General features: G+C 36.2%; 1 protein-coding gene across 4 annotated transcripts in view; it reads left to right on the forward strand.

Annotated features, from left to right (window-relative positions):
• Positions 1-12659, forward strand: part of RBM27 (RNA binding motif protein 27) — a 61199-nt gene that overhangs the window by 2890 nt on the left and 45650 nt on the right. For all 4 annotated transcript variants that reach the window (XM_028146112.2, XM_028146118.2, XM_008140819.3 and 1 more), the window contains exons 2-3: positions 8017-8135; positions 11579-11703. In XM_028146112.2, coding sequence (XP_028001913.2) covers positions 8017-8135; positions 11579-11703 — 244 coding nt within the window. The remainder of the gene's footprint in view (positions 1-8016; positions 8136-11578; positions 11704-12659) is intronic.

The following is a 12659-nucleotide window of genomic DNA, read 5'->3' on the forward strand; positions in this document are numbered from 1 at the left end:
ATGTTTCACTCTGGATAGTTTTTTTGTGTGTGTGGTGTTTTTTTTTTTTTTCTTAATGTCAAAATTTAGTTTGAGTAGGAAGTTAAATTTCATAAGGGTCTTTTCACTAGGCTTTTTTGGCTGTTTATATTGGTAAGTTTGTAGATACTTAGTAATTTTCATGGGTAAAAACTACCTTTCAAAATGAATATTTGAGTTTAGTTTCCCCATTTGTTTTCTTTTTTTTTTTTTAAATATTTTATTGATTTTTTTTACAGAGAGGAAGGGAGAGGGATAGAGAGTTAGAAACATCGATGAGAAAGAAACATCTATCAGCTGCCTCCTGCACACCCCCTATTGGGGATGTGCCCGCAACCACGGTACATGCCCTTGACCGGAATAAAACCTGGGACCCTTCAGTCTGCAGGCCTACACTCTATCCACTGAGCCAAACCGGTTTCAGCTCCCCATTTGTTTTCAGTTTATGTTCAATTTAAAGCACACATCATGTTTCTATCTATTCACTTTAATTTTTGTTACTTTTTTAGGATTAAAAAAGATCTAGAATTAGTACAACTTGGACTTAACAATATAGAGGCATTCATAGAATTAGAAAATAAAAATACTTATTTTTAATTCACATAAGTAATGGTTTTGGATGGAAGTGCTATGAAGAAATAAATGCAGATATCACATGTATTTTCATTCTTAGTATGTTGTTATGGGAGATTATTTTCTGTTTGTTTAGACATCCTAAAATATAATAAATGATATGCTGAAGAGGGATGTATTTGTAAATTTACTTTTTGCATATTCCAGATTTAAGCAAATTTTCATGGCTGATTGGCATGTTGCTACAACATAGCATTTCAGAGCAGTTGTTAAGTTTTCAGATAAACGTAGTTGCAGTGGGTATGTTGGAATGGTACCGTGGCACATGATTTCCCACTGCACTTCCTTGTTTAACTTAATTTCCAGTTAACTAAATTTATGAAAGTTTTTGAATCTTTAGGGGTTTTTAAGCATATTACAGCTTATCACTGGTAAAACAAAGGCATGTAACGGGGTATTTCTAAACCAATTCAGTTTACATGTGATTATTCCCTATAGACAAGTTAGTAATATCATGTGTTGATAAGAGCTCATCTGTTACCTTCCATGCCATCTCTATTGCCTTCCAAATAGAGATGTGGGACATATCTCTTATTTGTATTAGAGGAAAGACAGAAGGAGGGAGCCTGGAAGAAATGGCTTCTTAACTGGCTGGGAAAAACCCAGTACCATTTTTGTTGGCATCAGTAAAGGGGAGAAAAACCATATTAGTCAAGAAGTTTCTGTCTTTTTTACTACTGCTGCATGAACAGACTGAATTCACAGATCTTGTTTGGGGGCCTCATCTTTCTTCACTTTAAAAATATGCTAGATATCCTAGTCATAGAGGCTGTGTAGGGATTATGCACAATTAGAAGATGCCGTGGTTTCTTTCTATCAGAAATAACTTCATTTTAAGTATGGGAACCCCTTAAAAAGTAAGGTCCTAAGTGAATATTAGGGATAAATGAGTCACTGAAGAAATTTCTGCAAGTTTAGAAAAAGTTCAGGCAAGCATTTTTCAATAACACACATTCCTACCAAAAATGTTTTTAATGGGGAATGTTTTAAGTTACTTATATATTATACATTAAATATATAAAAACATATGCAGTTCACTACTGCTTGTTTGGCTTATTGTAAAAATTAATCTTTTTAAAAAAGGCTTTGTAATACTTTTTGGAGATTTACACCTATCCATCCATCCATCCATCCATCCTAGTAGAGCATCATTATGTGAATGAGGCCATTTAATTTCTAGTTTTATGTCTCCAATTCACTGTGGGACTTCGGAGAAATTGTCTGACCTTTTTCTGTTAAACAGAGTTAATTTTATTAGCCTTTTACCTACCTCACAAACATGGTTTGAATATTAATGATGCAGACTTAGTGCTTTGTGTACCTCTGAATCATTAAATATAAATGAAATTTCATGGTTTTGAAATATGAAAATATGCTAAACTTTTTCTGCAAAAATATTTTACTTACTAATGTTAAGCACCACTGACTGCCAATTACAAAATAATAAGCAGTCTATTGCATGACAGAGTTAGAGTCTCATTGCAGGCTGAATAGGCAGGAACAGGAATTGCTAGTGAAAGCCATAGTCTTTTTTTTTTTTTTTTTAAATATATTTTATTGATTTTTTACAGAGAGGAAGAGAGAGGGATAGAGAGTTAGAAACATCAATGAGAGAGAAACATCGATCAGCTGCCTCTTGCACACCCCCTACTGGGGATGTGCCCGCAACCAAGGTACATGCCCTTGACCGGAATCGAACCTGGGACCTTTCAGTCCGCAGGCCGACGCTCTATCCACTGAGCCAAACCGGTTTCGGCTGAAAGCCATAGTCTTGATGTGCAGTTTCTGTGAGTACAGGCCATATGTACTTTGTGCATGTACTAGGAGATTGAGTATATTGCCATCTCTGATAGAAAAGGCAGCAATAAGATTCAGAGACTGAGATTATTTTTTTGGTTCTTATTTATTGGTTCAGTTATCATGGGGGGGGGTATACTTTGGTTTAACTCTATGGAGTTTACATGCTGCTATCAAGTTAAACTCTGACTAGTAATCTCTGAAGTTGCTCAAATGGTAGGAAAAATGATCACCTTGCAGCTGTTAGACCTGACATCCCTGATAAAAAAACTACTAGGGTGAAATGAGTATTTTGGAGATATGTTCTTTTTATTTTTTTTTTTAAATATATTTTATTGATTTTTTACAGAGAGGAAGGGAGAGAGATAGAGAGTTAGAAACATCGATGAGAGAGACTCCGATTCAGCTGCCTCCTGCACACCCCCTACCGGGAATGTGCCTGCAACCAAGGTACATGCCCTTGACCGGAATCAAACCTGGGACCTTTCAGTCCGCAGGCCGATGCTCCATCCACTGAGCCAAACCAGTTAGGGCTGGAGATATGTTCTTAAGGTTGAGAAGTACTGATAATTTTCTAACGTACTTAGTGGCTTCAAAGAATTAGTTTGCCTTTAAAGTGCTGTGGCACTTGTTTAAGGAGCATTGTTTCATAGAAAAGGACATATTTTGACCAGAAGACTTCTTGGCAAGTTTTACTATACTAAGTTATGAATATACTTGTTCTTATGTCTTTTGGTCTGACTCCTAAATATGTCTGATTTCATTCTTTCTGGCCCAATTGCTATAGGCTAGAAGCCAGAAGTTGCTTTTATATCCCTGTTTCCTACCACTGTCTTCTCTCATTCACAGTGTTGTTACTTCATTATTAATCTCCCTTTTTAACCATTTGTTATTTTGTACTGTAATTATTTGTTTTCATACCCATCTCTTGGCCACTGACTGCAGGGCAAAGTCTTGCTCAAAGTAATTCCATTACCCAGCAAGATGCTTGGCACTTAGTAAATATTCAGTAAAGGTTTAAATGGATGCATGTGCTCATATGTAGATTTAGGTTGGTGGACAATTAGAAAAGTAAGATTTTTAAAAAATTGTCCTATTTTCTGGGTATACTTAGTTGGTGACCACTGCTCTAGAAGCCATAGTCCAAATATCAAAATGATGTTTGCAGCTGACAGATATATGTATATTTATTTTTCCCAAAACAATCTATGGGTATTTTATTTTACATTGTGTTCATTCATGAAAACCCTTAAGGGAAAGATGAAAGCTTCTATTTGAAAAGAAGTATCAATATTTGTGTTATCTTTAATATGTGTTAACTTTTTTTAGAACTTAATAGTTATGTACACTGTTTGATAAAATAAGCTCAGATTTTACTTATTTTTCCACTACTGTCTTAAATACATTTTTATTGATTTCAGAGAGGAAGGGAGAGAGAGAGAGATAAAGCATCAATGAGAGAGAATCACTGATCAGCAGCCTCCTGCATGCCCCGCACTGGGGATCGAGCTGCAACCCGGGCATGTGCCCTGACTGAATCAAACCAGTGACCTCTTGGTTCCTGGGTTGAAGCTCAACCACTGAGGCACACTGTCTGGGTATCCACCACTGTCTTATCAAAGGAATAATCTGAACACAGATCTCAGGGGCAGACTTCCTTTTTTTTTTTTTTTAACTTTTTTTGGTAAAGTAATAAAAGCATTATTATATTACAGCAAATATAGAAAGGAGAGAAAAGAATAAAAATTTGGGGTGTATTTATTTCCAGTTTCTCTTCAGTGTATGAACTTTCTTGTAGCTGTAATCAGATTCAAATATACCGTTTTTTATCTTGATTTCTCCAATTGACTTTACATCAAAAGTATTTTTTATATTTGTGTATTGCTTTTTATAAACATCATTTTGGATGCCTAATCATAATAATAAAAGGCTGATATGCAAATGGTTGTCACACAGTGACATGTAACGACCGATCAGCAGGGACCTGAGCCTGCATGTGCCTGGCCGGGGTGGGGGACCTCAGGCTGCGCCCCCTACCTGGCAGGGCTTGACGGGGGACCTGAGGCTGTGCCCCCTGCCCAGTGGGGCTTAATGGGGGACCTAGGCCGTGCCCCCTGCCCCGGCGCTGGGCTGGGGGACCTGAGGCTGTGCCAGGGGACCTGAGGTTTTGCCCCCTGCCCAGCAGGGCTTGACCGGGGACCTGAGGCTGCGCCCCCCTGCCTGGCACCGGGCCGGGGGACCTGAGTCTGCGCCCCCCCCACCCAGCAGGGCTTGACAGGGTTGGGGCCGGTGGGTCTGGATCTTGCCCAATGGGGGTGGGGCCAACTGGGTCTGGGTCTCATGCGATTTCGAAGTGTGCATGCGTGCGGGTGGGCAGATACTTGACTCTGGGTCCTGCGGGGCGCCCCAGACTCTGACAGGAGGGAGATTTTCATATACATTTTACTAATTTTCTTTCATTTCTGACACTTCTATTATAGAGAAAGGGCAAATAGCAATATTAAAATATTTCCTCTAATTAATGTGCATGAATTTTGTGCACCGGGCCACTAGTCTATAATAATAAAGAGTAATATGCTAATTAGATCAGACAGCCAAATGACTTTCCGGACATCCTTCCGGATGACCTTCTGAATGAAGCCAGGGCTGCGAGGGTCGAGCCCCTTGCACGAATTTCATGCATCGGGCCTCTAGTGTTTCATAAACATTCAACAATAAGAATGGTTACCTTGACTTTACCTTTTCTGTTAAAAATAATGCTGTTTTTATACAATAAATGTATATATTTTTAGTTTGTCTTAGGTACTGGCTGCATTTCCTATATTTGGCTTCATCCTGAGACTAATTTCCCATAAGTACAACTACTATGCAAGTTAAAGAATGTGAACATTTCTTAATGGTTGTAGATACACATTAGGGTCAGGAGGTCTTTTCCCCCCTTGGCCCAATAGTATATTCATTAATTATCTCACCTCTGAAACAGAAACCACACAAAGTTAGAACTTAAAATTGAGCCCATATTCAGAAATATGTAGATTTTTTTTCCTGAAAGTGAAAAAGGTTTAAGTAGTCCTGGCTTTTCCCTGAAACAAATAGACTATAGTGGTTTGTTAGCAGTGTTTCTTAGCTTGGGACCTAATATAAGGAAGGATCTTTACTCTTAGGTTTTGGGATTGGGTATATATGTTTGAAATCTGTAAAGCTGATGTGCCAGCTCAGCAGATGTGTCATACCTGCAAGGGAAATTTCATTAAGGAAGAGAAAGGCAAATTTGAGGTTTTTACAAGTAAGACATTTTTAGGATGATATTTCTGTTAACTTCCCCTGATAAAAATTAATCCTAATTGCTTTTTATTTTTTAAATGACTTAAAGATAGATTACTGAGACATGTTCTTAGAACATTATTATGCAAGATGTGAATTTTAAGATCCTTATACATATATTTTTTTACCATTGATTTTTGTTTTTTAAGAGAGTGGAAGGGAGGAAGGGGGAGAGAGACACACACATCAATTGGTTACCTCCCGCAGGCACCCCGACCCATCGCTGGAGACCAAACCTGCAACCTAGGTATGTGCCCATGCCCTTGACCTGGAATCCAACCCGTAACCCTTCGGTCCTCAGGCCAACACTCTGACCATTGAGCCATGCTGGCCAGGGCTAAAGTCCTTATATCTGTAACTTCCATTAAACTTTAGGAACTTCTTTTGTTGTGTTGTTTTTTTAATTGAAAGGAACTATTGGTTGAGATTTAGGATACATTAATTTGACATGTAGATATACATTAGAAAAGTGGCCCTAGCCAGTTTGGCTCAGTGGGTAGAGTGTTGGCCTGCAAACTGAAGAGTCCCAGGTTCGATTCTGGCCAAGGGCACATGTCCGGGTTGTGGGCTTGATCCCCAATGTGGGGCTTGCAGGAGGCAGCTGATCAATGGATCTGAACTTTCTAAGATAGAAATGTCATTCCCCCCCTTCCATTTGAAAGTTGATTAGAATTATACTGATCAAATATCTTCGTGTTCCAAGGAGTGAAATTAAGTCTACCTACATATTTCTATCTTGAGGTATTTATGGAATAGCCAAAATGGGCATGGTATGTGTAACATTTTTTGAAGGTGGAAATGCTGTATATCCATTTTTAGAATTTAGCAATTTATATTTTTTACTTAAGAAAAATTGTAGCTTTCTTTTAAATTGCATATTTTTATTAATATGTAACTCATCATCTTTGACACTTAGTCTCTCCTAGTACACTTTGATCCTTGCCCATAATTTATTTTTATTAGGTCTGAATTTTGTAAAATTGACAATCATTGTAATTTACTCTTAGAACTTGGTGCATAAAGGTGCATAGATGTTTTAAAAACCTGCCTTTCCCATAAAATGTTAATACTGACAATGAAAACATTCTATTTTATTGAATTATGAACTTTAAAAACATAAACTAGAAGGAAGTAAAGGTGTTTATGCTTAGTCTTTCTTTTGTTTGCTGATCTCATAAAGTTGTTGGAAATATGACTTATACTCTTGAGCTGAGTCTAACTTTCTGGTTGACATTGGAGGCCCAAGGACTGTAGAACAAGATTAGTTGATTGGAGTAGTGTTTTAAAGGGATATGATCACTTTGCTTGCATATTGATTTTCATTACTGTCGTTCTGAATTTTTTCATTTTACCTTTACAGCAACCCTATGAAGCCATACAAGATAATGTGTTACTTAAGTGCACATTCATGAGGAAAATAGAATATTAAAAAAATATATATTTGCAACATAAAAATTTTAGTTTCATGTAATGTAGATTAAATGTTAAGTCGGACAGATTGCTGTATGTCAGGAGTTGGCAACTCAAGGATCATGTGCTGCCCTGGCATAGGAGATACTTTAGGTTGTCAAAGTCAGGTTACTACTAACTAGGGGGGGAAAAAGTGAAGTAGGTAAAGGTTATCTCTGCTGCCCTCCCACCACTTTCTTAACCTTTCTGTTCTGACTCCCAGATATTTTCTCTCTTGCTTATAGAAGCTAAAGTGTTTGCCAGTAATATTTAAGGTGCCAAACTTCTATCTCACTTTTAAAAATAAAAGATCCTTAAGGTACTCACTGAGATGATTAACACTGGAGTTGATCTCCATTTTTGGATGCTGGTGCCTGGGGTTATAGGGACTGGGGGAAATTGTCCTGTTACTTTCTCTCCTCCTTCCTCATTGGTCCCATGGAACAGATAGTTCCTGAAGACATTGACTGTTTCTATAGGCTGGTAGTCAAGCCGAAGCTAAGGGTCAGTTGCGCCTTTTTCTTATTACCATTTAGAAAGCAAATAAATATAGATTTAGTTAAAAATTCTGGGTGTAGTTAGAACATTGAAAGTAGGAGACAAACTATTTTATGAAAATAAGCAGAAAATTTCGGAAACACTTACTTGCACTACATGTGTGCTGTGTGTTATAATAGTCCCCTGTGTTTGCAGTCACTTTAAAGTTTTTAGCTTTTCAAAATAGGGGTGACTTCACTAATGATACCCATTTGAAAAAATTGTTTAAAAATTTTTATATTTTCTCTATCTAACTAGATGTGATGCTGACCCTTCAGCCTTAGCCAACTACGTTGTTGCACTGGTCAAGAAGGACAAACCTGAGAAAGAATTGAAAGCCTTTTGTGCTGATCAACTTGACGTCTTTTTACAAAAAGGTAATTATTATGGGCCTTTTGTCATGTATTTAAGATTTTCAGTTTAAAACTTATTGATAAAACCTTGAACATATAAGCTTGAAAGAAAATAAATTATCAGGGCCCTTTTATACTTGAATATATCCATTCATGCCTAATTATTTATCATGTATTTTGGCAGAACTGTTTTTTCCTTTCTTTTCCTTCTCTGTTTCTTTCCTATATTGAGGCAGTGGTAACTAATGCTTTTTTAGGTGAATGGGTCTTTTGCTGCTTGTGACAGATCCTAGTTGATGGTGGGGGGCGGGTAACATTTGAAGGATATTGAAGCTGTTTATTCTTAGTGTTTACTAAGGTAGTGAAGCTTTCTGTTGTGTTTTTTTATTTTTCCCTCTTGTCTGGGGCTTTTTTATATCCAAGAAGAGGTGGCATGTTCTTCTCTTTGTGCCTTTAACTTCTCATCTTCTTACCAAAGTATTTTCTATAGTCCACAGAGATTCCTGGAGTCTTCCCCTGCTGCTTTTCTGACCTCATTTCCTACCTGTCCCCCTCACTATTTATTCTAGTCACATTGACTAATGTGCTGTTTTTGTCAGCATTTCAAACATATTCCCAATTCAGGGCTTTTGAACTCTTTACACTTCCGTGAAACATGGTTTCTTCCCTTATGGTTTTTGGTCTCTTCTCAAATGTCATCTTAAAGCAGCCATTTTCAACCTTTTTCATCTCACGGCACTCATAAACTACTAAAATTCTGTGGCACACCAAAAAATAAATATTTTGCTCATCTGACCAAAAAAATAGGTATGATTTTGATGATACCTATTACACTGGACGGCTATAGTTGGGTTGGCTGTTGTCATTTTTTTATTTGACAATCTAAGGAAAAAGAGGTCAGTGTCCCTGGCTAAACAGTCAGGTGTTGCATATTTTTAAAAAATGCTGTCTTAGAATAGTTTCCCTTGAATGTATAGTATACCCCATGCCCCTAGACACTCTTTCTAACCTTGCTTTTTTTTTTTTTTTTTCATGGCTTTTGTCATTCCCTGTCATGTTGTATGTTGATTTGCCTGTTTATATATGTCTCTCCTCCCCAACCCTGTTTTGTCTTTTCCTTCGTGGAGGAGAGACTTGGAACCTACAGTGCCTGTCACGGAGAAGATATTCAATAAATATTGTTGAATAGATGGACAGGAATGTAGATAATGCACAGTTACTGGTTGATCTAGCTATTGGTGGTGGGAAGTCATCCTTTAACTCAAATATTTACTGAGAAAGAAAAGATAGTAATTGTGGCCTCTCAATCTAAAACACAGTAATTCCTCCCTAGTACAGATGGGAGGATGAGTATTTTCTTTTCTAAATATATTAATTTATATTACTCAGTTTCCATTAAAGATCAATCATGTAAAATGTAGGGCCATGAAAGAAATAAGTAAAACATTGCAAAGACATTTGAGGTAACAGGCAAATATATCTTTAGGTATATAAGAATTCCTTGTTGCAAAAGCTGTAAAGATTTTTAGTAACTTTTTAAAAAATTACAAAAGCAATACATGTGAGGGAGAATTATAAAGAACATTTTTAAAAGGAGAAAAAAATAAATTGCCATAAACTTGCAACCAGAGAGAAAATTACTGATCATAAAAATAAGGCTTTTGAAGGGTCTGATTAATTTATTTTCTTAAAATTATGTGTACAGTTAACAAGAGATAATAGTTTTATAATAAGAAAAATAGTTACCACACAAATTAATAGCATAAAGATGCTTTTCTGAAGGGAAATTAATTAGATACTTTAGAAACAGCTGATTATGTAAAATGTGTAATAATTACAGTGTAAGCAGGGTTTGTGTTGTACTTTTTAAAAATTTTCTTGATTTTGAGAGAGAGGGAGGAAGGGAAAGAGAAACATCAGTTTGTTGTTCCACACATTTATGCATTCATTGGTTCATTCTTTTTTTAATAATTCTTCATTGTTGAAAGTATTACATATATCCCCTTTTCCCCCCATTAACCTCCTTCAACCCTCCCAGGCTTTCTGCACCCTATTGTCTGTGTCCATGGGTTATGCATATATACATACAGGTCTTTGGTTGCTTACCTTCCCCCACCTTTCCTATGAGATTTCGCACGCTGTTCCATTGGTTCATTCTTGTATATTCCTTGACCTGGGATCAAACCCGCAACCTTGGCATGTTAGGATAATGTTCTAACCAACTGAGCTATCTGGCCAGGGTTTTGTGTTGTACTTTTATTTTTAATATTTTTATTGATTTTTAGAGAGAGAGGAAGGGGAATGAAAGAGAGAAACATTTATATGAGAGAGAAACATAGATCAGTTGCCTCCTGTACACCCCCTACCAGGGATCGAGCCTGCAACCTGGGCATGTATTGAACTGGCAATCTTTCTGTGTACGGAACAACGCTCAACCAACTGAGCTACACTGGCCAGTGCTGTGTTGTACCTTTTTAAAATATGTATATATTTTTTCTTGATTTCAGAAAGAGGAAGGGTGAGGGAGGGAGAGAGAGAGAGAGAAACATCAATGAGAGAGAATCCTCGATCAGCTGCCTCCTGCACAATCCCACCAGGAATCAAGCCCACAACCCAGGCATGTGCTCTGACCAGGAATTGAACCATAACCTCCTGGTTCATAGGTCGATGCTCAACCACAGAGCCACACCGGCTGGACTATTGTACTTTTAATATGCTCTTTTTTTCCTTAGGATAGGATCACTGAAAGTTATTTGATTCAAGAAATTTGATTTGAATAACAAATACTTTGACATTTATGTTTTTAATACATTTATTTGGTTCTCCCAGTTTGAAAAAGTTTGAAAAAGTTTCAAAGTAGAGCTGCCTTTAAGTAAAATACAAAAAGATACTTTCATATAATTTTCATGCCAACATTTATTTTTTCAACTGATATAAAATATTTTAAATTAAATTTTTGAGTGGGCAGTATATTTAATCCAACAATATAAAGGTATACTGTGAAAAGTCTCACCTGTTCTTCATCTGCCCTCTTCCCACCTCCAATACACATTTTTTGTGTCCTTTCATCAGTTTTTACGCAAATATAAACATATAAATGTTTATTGTATCTTTGAGATCTGATTATCAGTACTCATTCTTTTTATATTTGTTCTGTATTCTGTTGTATGTCTGCCATATAATTTATTTAACTAGTTTCTTATTCATGGAAATTTGGGTTGTTTCCAATCGTTTATTATATTGTACTCAAATAATCTTGTATATATGTCATTTTTTTACATGTGCAAGTGTGTCCAAAAGATATAAAAGCCTAGAAAGTGGGATTCTCTCCCAATAAGGGTTAGACTCATTTTAAGTCCCAACAACAGTGTATGAGATGTCCCATTTACCTCAGATTTGACAATAGAATGTGTTGTCAGATTTTTGGTTTCTGTTTATAAAACACATATATTATTTATCTTCCTTAGAAACTTCAGGTTTTGTGGATAAACTATTTGAAAGCCTCTATACTAAGAACTACCTTCCGCCTTTGGAACCAGTTAAGCCTGAGCCAAAACCATTAGTCCAAGAAAAAGAAGAAATTAAAGAAGAGGTAATGCAGAGTTTTCTTTTGTTTTGGGGGCATCTTAATGCCCCATTACCAGTATTATTCTTAGTTGGAAGTTGACCTCTTTAGAAGTGATAGAAATTTGTGGGGTTTGGGCGTGGTGCAGAGTCTTTTTCAGGGCTTTTTAGTTCCTCGAACTTAAAGAGTTGGAAGAATTTCAGATAGCTTGTTTAGAGATCCAAGAAATATTTTAGTAATATTGAGGAATTCAGAGAAATCTTATCCAGTGATTTTTAGGAAAATAAAACTTCATTAAATATCGAGGCTTAATTGAAGGAAAATTACTAATGAAACCTCAAGAGAACTCATTAGGTTACACATTTTCACATAAATAGAGAAAATATTCCCTCTTTTAACCACATAACTTTTAAATAATATAAATGTCATTCATAGGAGAGAAAAGGAAAAATGTTTACACAATGTTGAGATATAAAACGTGATTATAGATGGTTTGAATTGAATCAAGGAAGAAATTTTACAAAGTTCATATGTGATTCTTTTTATGTATAGATAACAGTTTTACGATAAGAATATAAGTTTTAAAATCAAGCTGCATGAGTTAAAGTAGTAGCTCTAAACAAAGCTACTTAGCTGTTCATTTGCATATCAGCAAAATGATGGTCATAGTAGTATATACTTATCTCTTTGAGGATTAAATGAGATTTTACGTGTGTGCGCACATCCTAGTCCAGTGCCTGGCACATAAATGTTGGTTATTATATAGAAATGTTTTCCAACTTTCATTTTTATTAATAATTATTTAATGAACTTTTATTTGGGAATAATTTTAAACATATGAAAATTATAAGAATAGTACCACAAACACCCATATACCATTTACCTAGATTCATCTGTTGAAAGTTTGCCTCATTTGCTCTCTTTATATAGACTCAGAATTATTTTCTTCTGAATATTTGGGAGTAAGTCAGGTACATTATGAC

Source organism: Eptesicus fuscus, chromosome 6, assembly GCF_027574615.1.
Source record: "Eptesicus fuscus isolate TK198812 chromosome 6, DD_ASM_mEF_20220401, whole genome shotgun sequence".
NCBI classification, from domain to species: Eukaryota; Metazoa; Chordata; class Mammalia; order Chiroptera; family Vespertilionidae; genus Eptesicus; species Eptesicus fuscus.